This window comes from Diadema antillarum, unplaced genomic scaffold, assembly GCF_040938485.1.
Source record: "Diadema antillarum isolate AM-2024a unplaced genomic scaffold, OU_Dant_1.0 seq00000118_RagTag, whole genome shotgun sequence".
In the NCBI taxonomy this organism is placed as follows: Eukaryota; Metazoa; Echinodermata; class Echinoidea; order Diadematoida; family Diadematidae; genus Diadema; species Diadema antillarum.
In genome coordinates this window covers 393,666-403,363 of record NW_027271199.1, presented here as the reverse complement: position 1 = coordinate 403,363, position 9,698 = coordinate 393,666, and the positions used below count along the sequence as shown (strand labels likewise).

Sequence of the window (9,698 nt, the reverse complement as noted above, 5' to 3'; positions counted from 1 at the left end):
AATCATTGGGGATACATGTGGTAGGTCTATCCATCTCGACACGTTTGTATCAAGGCAATTACCCTCCTAGGGTAATTACCCCCACCCCCTTTCCTGCTAAAAGATTAGAGTAAAGATTAGGGTTGGACTTAAGTTTAAGTTCAGGATTTATGCGAAGGGTTAGAGTCAGGGAAGGGTCTGCGGTAATTGCCCAGGGGGTAAATACCCTAGACCCCACAGTATACGTTCAAGTACAATAGGCCAGCTTGTTTGGGCTTCGGAGCTTGCAATCATCGACAACTCCTTCAGTGGCCATCTCAACGACCAAGTAGTACACATCCTCAGAGCTGTAGCCCATTGACAGCAAAGCAGCAGCAATACCTACGAGAAAACAGAAAGACAATCATCTTTAAAAGCTCATCCAACACAGCAAGTCAGTCGGTATTACATGAGCACGATCAAATCAATGAGAGGAATAACATTGTCTTCAATTCATTAATATAAGTTAAAAAAACAGAAACAGGTCAAGGCTTTACAAATTTAAATCAATGATTGATATCAAAAAAGTGATAACAGGACGGCCACGCAAAAGATAAATTACACTACTGCATACCATGTCATGAAATAAATTGAGAAATTTCTTAATGAACGTGTTACTCTTATATGAAATTCAGTAAACAAGTATAAATGTAAGAAACGTTATTTGCGTTGGTGTTTCTTCAATATAATGGTAAGGACTATTGTCAGAAACAGTCACATACCGGAGACATGTGGACAGGCCATGCTCGTTCCGCTTTTCTCAGTGACACCGTTATTGCTACTGTATGAAAGGCTCCAAATGTTAGAGCCGGGAGCGAATAAATCGACGCAGCTACCGTAGTTGGAGAAATACGAGCGAGTGTCAGTATAATCAGTGGATCCAACTGTGATGGCCTGTAAGGAACGGAAAAAAAACCACCGCCGTTTAGAAACTCGGAAAAAATTCATTTTAAAGATAAATAGTTGAAACAAGTAAAGGAAAAACGTCGACGTTGCTTATTCTGCATCATCCGAAAAAAAAAAAATAAAGCAAAACAGTAATTTCACTGCAGCACTCATGCACTTAACTACTATGCCTCCAACTTCTCATGTGATCATTTTTTTTTACCACATTGCACGATTTTTCAATCCTTTATGATCTTCAATTATGATTTATTGTTGACATAGGATTGAGCTTCAATGCAATAATACCATCTACATATACTATAGTTTATATTATATCCTATCTATCATACCATTATTACGCATAATATTATGCCTTTGCATTACATTTCGACATTGGTTGAATGGTAACCTTTGTATATGTATGGGTGTGTGTGTGTGTGTGTGTGTGTGTGTGTGTGTGTGTGGTCAGCGCGTTTATCGTGGATTATAGCTTGCATTTCTTCATTTCCTTTTTGCAATAATTATTTTCCTTTATTTCCTTTATTGATAAATAATTTTGTATTGTTGCTATTACTGGTGTAGTTATGCCTGGCTGGGAAAGAGAAATGACAGCTTCAGGTGAGATTCTGCAGCCTTATCATGGATTCTGAGGGACTTATTTATACGTTAAAATAAATACAAAATGATAATAATGATGATAAAAAAGTGTGTTTTATTTAGGAGGATGGGAGGGGAAGCTGAAGTGCGGGTAAGAGTAAAAAGAGAAGATAAATATCAAGGTGGCAATTCCATATAAGATTGTTGGAAAACAATTGAAATATGTTGCAAAGTTCTTGATTGTTACTCCTATTCTATACTTATGTAATGATAGTCAAACCATTTTATTTTGGAATCGTCAATGCTGATTAACGTCGTGTTTATTCAAAGTTAACATTTGGAAGTTTTCTGAACGTCTTCATGTGGAAGATTTTCTAGGTATATAAAACGTTTCAAATGTACGTTAAACCAATCATAAAACCTTTCGGATTTTTAAAGAATTGCAGAAAACCTTTTGGACGTTATAAACGTCAGTAAAACCTTTTAAGAATATAGAAAACGTTTTGTGGACATTCTGCAGACGACCAGAGAACCTTTGAAAACGTCTAGAACAACTGTAGAACGTTAAAAAAAGTTTTAAGCGTCTAAAAAGTCTCATTACCCGTTCCACAACGTTCAGATAACCTTCCATATCCGTCTACAACGCCCAGAAAACCTTTGAAGAACGTCAAATGTTTATTTTTTATTAGGCATTAAAAAAAAAAGGTATAGTTGTGAGATTATACACGCACAATCTGGGATTAATGTACCCTAATCTTAATCCTATCCTAACCTGTACCTAATTTCCTACCACCTATACCTATACTACATACTATTCCCAATTGCTGAATCTATATCACATTCTTTTCTTTACCAGCAAAATTTTGTAATGCATGAAGATATTACTAAGATTAAGTCAAATACACCTTAATTAGGCCTTTTAACATTATTAAGATACGTCTTCATAACACAATTTGATATTGTGAATAACTGAACAATAACGTATAGGATACAATTTTCAACGCTGAAAGTTTGAACCCAGCATACACCTTTAGATTCCAATATCTTTCACCTATATCCTCTAGTTTTCAAAACTTATATTTTCTCAATTGAATATTCATAAGCATGCATGAATATTCATGATGAAGAAACATTATTGACGAACACGTGTAAGGTGACCAAGTAAAAACGTTTCTTTAATGTTAATTAAAGAGGAAGTCGACGTAGCAGACATACCGAAAACGTTTTGTAACGTCCATTGACGTTTTTAAAACGTTTTCCAAAAACCTATGCTTTGCAGTAATTGCTAATTCCCAACTTTGACGTTGTATGTACGTTTCAAAAACGTCCATTCTTTCCGAAGACGTACGGTACCTTAAAAAAAAAAAGTTTGGGAAACCTTCTGAAAACGTTATGTGTTTGCGGGGTTTCTACTATGTTTATCCATGCTTTTATGCACGGACTTTATGAAAAAAAGAGCCTCATTTGAATGCGAGATATTTAATGCATGTTAAAAAGATATATAAAACAAACATTCAAACGAACAAGCTAACTAATGGTATTAGCCTCAACTTCACAAAAGAACGATGAGATGATGACATTACAACACAACTTCTCCATTACTCTTTACACAGGACATCTTGCAGGAATAGGGTTTGTTTTAGCTACAGCCATAACCTTTACTTTTTCATTAATGCCATCGTTTTTAAGTGATATTAGAAGACTACAGTACTTATACATTAAAAATTGAATGTACTTTTTGTCATAAAGATGTAGTAAACTTAAGCGCAAAACTTCTTGGGTATAATAATAGCACCATCTTTCCATTGTCTTGTTGGGGCCTGATCTCATTGTTTCGAATATGTAAGATTAGACTACATTGTGTTTTCATGTAAAGTTTTGAAAACACTTAATCATTATAATTCTTTACCTGTATATTAGACAGTCATTGGTGTTACCTGATAAAATAGCAATAGTGATAAGGGTGGTTATCGCGATATGGCAAACTATTCATGAAGTAAGATTGGAAAAGAGAAGATGGTTTGCAGGTGTTTGATATTTAGTTTCTCTTTTGTTTTGTTTTTGTGAAAAAAAAAATACGGGAGGCATAAGTTTTGGTAATTGCTCTGCCGTGACTAAGGTTTCATCATTAATGTCTCTCTGGAGGAAATCACGAAGAAATATTCACACTGAATGTTTGATTACAATGTAAACCTTTCAGATATACGAAGTATTGATAATTTTTCTTGCAAAGAAACTACTCTTGAGGCTAAAAAGTTTTGATACATCTGGTGCAGACGCCGGTGACGTGTCGCATGCATCCTCGTCACTGTTCCCAGCAGCTACCACAACCACAATTTCAGCTTTCCTGGCACTTTTCACGGCTTCGTTCTGCGAATTTGAATAGCTTCCGCCGAGGGACATGGACGCTACGCAAGGCTTGTGACCATACCATATGATCCATTCCAAAGCTGTTCAATCGGGTAGAAAAACAGGTCGCAATTTACGAAAAACAATGAAAGTCACAAAATCTCACAAGGGGCCCTGCTATAAAGATCAAATAAAATCATGTTTGTAGATTGGTGACAGCAAAAAGTCAAAGACAATCATACTGTTAAAGCAAACAATTTGGCAAAATTGGAGCCGATAACATTTTTCGCGACATTAAATATTCGCGAATTTGCCATAGGCATTCAATTGACAGAGTACACAAGAGCTTTCGCTTGCAAAATCTTGAGTCCCTACGGAAATCGCGAAAATTGTGTGCGTTTGATGTTTCCTTGTATTTTGCATAATCCTTTCATTGTCTTACCAACTAACATCAGTTCACGCAGCTTCATTGACTCTCCCAAGTGTAGCAAGACCTGCATCAGCTTGATTTGAAGGTTTAAAGAAAGGCCTCCCATAAAGGTATTTATGAATTTGCATGGCTTAACAGATTGGTACATGTATATTGATTAACATGCCGTTTAATATGTATGGGCGCATTAGATATTATGGCTATCATCATTAAAAAAAAAAAAAAGTTTCCAGAATGTGTAGTACATTGCTAAAAAGAATTCTTTCGTCTTCTCATTTTCTTTTTTTATTCAAACGTTGGATATCGTGTATCGCAAAACCAGCACAATGTCCCACTTTCTGATTTTACATGAGGATTCCAGATATTCATGTGCAACTGGTCCAACTAATCAATCTTCAGATTTTTTGTATTTCTTGAAAAGAGCAGTTTTTCTTCGACATCATTCTGAAATTTAGGGTTATAAAACGAATGAAAAAAATGTGTTTTTAGAGGGCGATTTTGGATCACATTTGTGTAGATTTTTTTTTCTTCGAGGACCCTTTTCATTTCTTGAAATAATCTTTACACAACTTTCACCTTCAAATCTATTTACTTTTGAACGAACATCGTAAATGCCATGGAAGATGGGATTAATCGTGGATAACGTGTCTTGATTTTAATTTCAATATCAATTTCAAGATCTTTTTCGTTTTTTTTTCAACAAAAGATATATATATTTCACTTAACTTACTAGGGCATGTCTAACGTCATCTTAATCTTATAATCATTCCATTGTTGTTTCTACATCATTTTACATGTTATTTTTTTCGTCCCATCCATTGCAAAGCTATAGCAATGCTTACTGAAGTATCGACCCTATACTCTTGAAGAAGAAGAAGAAGAAGAAGAAGAAGAAGAAGAAGAAAAAAAGCTCTTTCCTCAGTAGACCATTCGCTTTTCCAGAGTGGGTGTATTTTCTCAAATATTTAGGTAGGATAGAAGAGTCCATTTGAATTGAAGACCTGAATATAAGAACGACCCAAGTCCAATTTTTGGTCAAATTCAGTTCGACATGGGAAATTGGTGTTTATGCATGGAATCATCTTGTGTATAAATGATAAATCCTAATTACCCCCGGAAGTGCCTGAAATGAATGAGTTAAAGCTTATATTAATGTAAGAATGAAGGACTTGGGTCATTTTTACATTCATATAATGGCGACCTCTCTCATCCTTCTCTCATCTCTATAGCAGAATATCATGTATATGAATCAAAGAACGACCCAAGTCCATATGAATAAAAAAACGACCCAAGTCCACCACACAAAATGGCCTCTCCACAATTAATGTAAATATTAATTGTCATAATAATATATGTTTTAATTTGTATATACACTGTTGCCTTCCAATCACAGTTAAATAGAGTATTATTGGACAAATAAAAAAGATATGATTTTTTTTTTTTTTTTTTTTTTTTTAGTTTACTCGAAATGGTCTTCCACGGACTTGGGTCGTTCTTATATTCATATACTCAATTGAATTAAACATCAATTTAAATCTAAAATTCTGCTGTTTCATGATCTATCCTTAACTAAAAATCTGGCGACTGTTTGTCGGTTCTCTCATGCAGAAGCACATGTTCATTCTTACCGGCAATGGAGTCGCTCTTGTAGCCCGATCCATTGCAATCCAGGGTCCTTATCCCACGAACTTGTGCCTCGTTAGCGACACCGTAGGTGGTACTGGCAGCAGTGCCAGCACAGTGAGTCCCGTGACCGTCACAGTCGATTCCCTACATAAAGTGGTTCAGGAAGACAACAATAAATGACTTTGGGGTATCAAATTAATTCAAATACAAAGCCTTTACGTCAGGCGCTATACATACTGCATCTTATAATACTCTCAGAAAATCGAGAGAAAATGTCCTTCACTCTTTCAAGAGTGAAGATATTCACTTAATTAAATCGAGAGAAAATGTCCTTCACTCTTTCAAGAGTGAAGATATTCACTTTTTCTTTTTAAAGAGAGAAGCATATCAGAGGTCAAACATTGCAATCCACGCCCAAGACCAAAGGAATGACATTTATTTTGATTGTAAGTTATTGCTTTCCTTGGTAGTGCAAAGAAGATGCAGGTTTAACTATGATCCGTTTTGAGTGTCGATTATTGATTGTTTCTTTCTTTGTTTTTGTAAACATATAACTGTGTCTGGCAAACCTCCCTTAGTGACATCTAAAATGGTCCTTAACCATCAATCAAAGCAAGTCGATCTGTAAATTTCACTGCTACTTCTGACATAAACCGGACACTATTCGACACAGAATCTTTATCAACATGGAAGCATTTTGAAAATTGTCTTACATTTCCACCGATCATATCAGCTGAGGCCCATGCACGGCCATCAAAGTCATCGTGGTATGGGTTGATACCAGAGTCGATGACGTAGATATATTTGCCATATCCATATGCTGATAAAGATGTAATAAGTGATAAAGAATTTTAAATCGCTTACCTAATAGCTAGGTGCACTGAAAAAAGCCATATATTAGATATGAAACACCGAGCTGATGTTGAATTCCCGGTGCTGATTATTGGTGTTAGATTTATACCTCCTTGTTTCACTTAAACATTCTTTTTGATTTTTAATTTTAAACAAGACGATTTAGGTCATTCCGATAAAGAACTTAATTTTGGGTGTAAAAAAGGTACAAACACATTTACTCCACAATAACAAAAGTTAGCGTGGTATTCTGTTGGCACTGGACGGGTGGTTATACCGGTGACATTAACACCAGCAATATCAAATCAGGACGATGCGGTGTCACTGTTTAATTGACACCAGCGCATGCAGTGTCAAAAATATAACCAGCTAAATTGTCAAATTAACACCATAAAATGTCAGGTGAATACTTTTCAACATCACCACAACGCACTTTCTGCACATGTTGGTGTTGTCCTCTATTGACATTTGATCGATGTGAGATTTAACACCCACGGTGTTAAAGCTTATGCCGATGTTTTTGCTGTGTAGATATTTCAGAATTGAAATGCAATGATTATCTTATTCGCCAATCAGTCAAAAACGAACAATATCGTTATCTCCACCTGTATGCATTAAACTGTTAATTTTTTCCGACAACTTAAAACGTGTTCTGTGGAATTATGACATGTCATGGAATTATCAAGATTTTGGCGTGAACCATTGTTGTTAGTCATTAGGAAAGTTAGATAAATGAACTAATATGACGAGAAAAAAAAAACAGAATTGAAATGCTGTAAAACATCAAGATTAAGCAGTACGTACCGTTAAGTTTCATAATGCCATCTCTCGGCAATGTTCTTTCATCTATGCGGTCAATTCCCCAGGAGCCAGGTGATCTGTTTGAGGACTCGGCATGGATAACTTCGTCTTCTTCAATATATCGAACTCCCGGTAGAGATCGGAGCTATATAGAAAAAACAAACAAACAAATCATAGTAAGATGAGGCAAAACCACCTTCAAGGACTTTAGTGGTGATTTTACAAAATGTGACCGAGAAGTTACTTCAGTATCATGTGAGAATGGAAAACAAAATGAATATTTGCGATCAATGATCATAACGCCGTGACATATCTCTTGGTCAAGGAATTCTTAGATTTTTTTAGTATAGGCGTCATAATTGTTTAAAGGGGAAATCCATTCTAAATATAAATTAGTCTGATAGGAAAAAGTAAAATCTTATGAGTTCAATGATAAAGATGTGACTCAAATCAGACGAAATATATGGAACTTATGACATTTTGATTTTTTTTTTTGCTTATTTCAAACTAATAAAGCGTGACCTTCAACTCGTAATACATATTTTACTCTTCCTTGTCACTTTCACGTTTATATTTGAAAAGGATTTGTTCTCTAAATGTGCAAATCATTTTTATTAGAAATTGAATGGAATGCTGAAATTGGGGTTAAATCAGAGTTGTCTTTTTTGTTTCACTGTTTAAATCTGTAATGATAATTTTCAAACAACAGCTAACAGCTAGTAACCTTTAAGGCAACGAGTTGATTGCAGTTATGTATATAAGTTATTAGAATAAAAACAACAACAACAGATAATTACCAAAGTATAAAGACATAAGTGTGTATAGCTTCGTGAGCAAAACACATCTAAAATACACGCAATGTGGCATTTCCCTTCTATACTTACAAGATTAAGAGCTACACCGGCAACGTCTGCTTGTATAACGAATCCATTTAGCGCCTTTAAGAACTTTCTCTTGATCATGGTCTCCACTGAAACTTCGCTGTTGAAACGACTGATGAAGGAGTCTAGATCGACGTCGTCCTGCATATTCAAAGGAAAGCAGAGTCCGTGTCTTCTCGTGATTCACATTCATAAACGTTTTAATCTAACACTCTCAAATATTCGAGAAGGCAATTTATTCACTTATTCACAGTAAAATCACAAAGTAACAAAGATACAATACAACTATGATAGTAGGCCCTATATTATCGAAGGTAAACGGATGGATTGCTGTGCTCGCAGCTCAGCCGGCATGGTCGTGCTGGTCTTCCGAGGAGTCCAAGTTCAACGGAATAATCACATTAATCAAAACTCTATACAATGAAACTAATTATATACACACTTACTTACACTTGATAGAATCATACAAACAAAATATTGATATATCAGTACATCAACTAAAAGAACATTAAAAAAAAAAACAACTAGTGAAAATGTTACCCCTTCCATCCCAACTGCCAATAATATTACCTTCCCCACCCACAGCCCTGCCCATATAACATAATCATTAACACATTACATGGATACCTGATCACATATCATAACATCCAGTATAAAACAATTATTTATCGCTTTCTTAAAGGAATATGTAGAAACATAAAAACAACAACAGATGATAACAATACTAATCATGATGTTTAAATGTGTTTCAAAGTCACCTCCAACACCACGATGTAGCGACCTTGGATGCGATTCTTGGCCGGAATGTGGTACGGAGCCAAAGCGCTGGCAGCGGCCACGGTCAAAGCGAGGAGAAACAAGCACTTCATCTTTGACGATCTACAGTTTGTGCCAAAGGGAAGGGAAAATATTATTAGAGCAAAGTTCGGATTTGTTGTCTTCACTTTGTTACTCTGCTTCACTGTCTGGATATCTACGCAATACGTAAACATTATTGCAATTGCGTTGTATTTTTGAAGAAAATAAATGAAGCTTTCACATTGATTTTCTTTGATTACACGAGTAGCAAACAATATCGTTGCAAAGCCGTTCAATCCATTGTGACTCCAAATCTTCATTCAGATAAAAGTAGCTCATAAACGTTTTGTTTTTTGTTCTTTTTTGTTGTTGTTGTTGTTGAGATTATGTCATGATCACACAATCGTAGGCCTACTCTTCAGCTGAATCGAAATCATATTAAATCAATTCGGCCACTCTAG

At 35.4% G+C, this 9,698-nt stretch overlaps 1 protein-coding gene across 1 annotated transcript; it reads right to left on the bottom strand.

Moving 5' to 3' along the window:
* Positions 1-210: 210 nt before the first annotated feature.
* On the bottom strand, positions 211-9,308 carry LOC139727076 (aqualysin-1-like). The gene is made up of 8 exons (XM_071638054.1): positions 9,198-9,308; positions 8,443-8,580; positions 7,562-7,703; positions 6,619-6,725; positions 5,908-6,049; positions 3,766-3,950; positions 741-912; positions 211-360 (listed from the first exon to the last, which is right to left on the bottom strand). The coding sequence occupies exons 1-8, from the start codon at positions 9,306-9,308 to the stop codon at positions 227-229; spliced, it is 1,131 nt and encodes a 376-aa protein (XP_071494155.1). The 3' UTR covers positions 211-226.
* Positions 9,309-9,698: the final 390 nt, after the last annotated feature.

Coding starts and splice junctions, on each gene's coding strand:
- LOC139727076 (XM_071638054.1), bottom strand. CDS start 9,308: ATGAAGTGCTTGTTTCTCCTCGCTTTGACCGTGGCCGCTGCCAGCGCT. Junction 7,704..8,442: donor CCGGTGTAGCTCTTAATCTT/GTAAGTATAGAA, acceptor TTTTCTATATAG/CTCCGATCTCTACCGGGAGT. Junction 3,951..5,907: donor CAAGAGCGACTCCATTGCCG/GTAAGAATGAAC, acceptor CCGATTGAACAG/CTTTGGAATGGATCATATGG.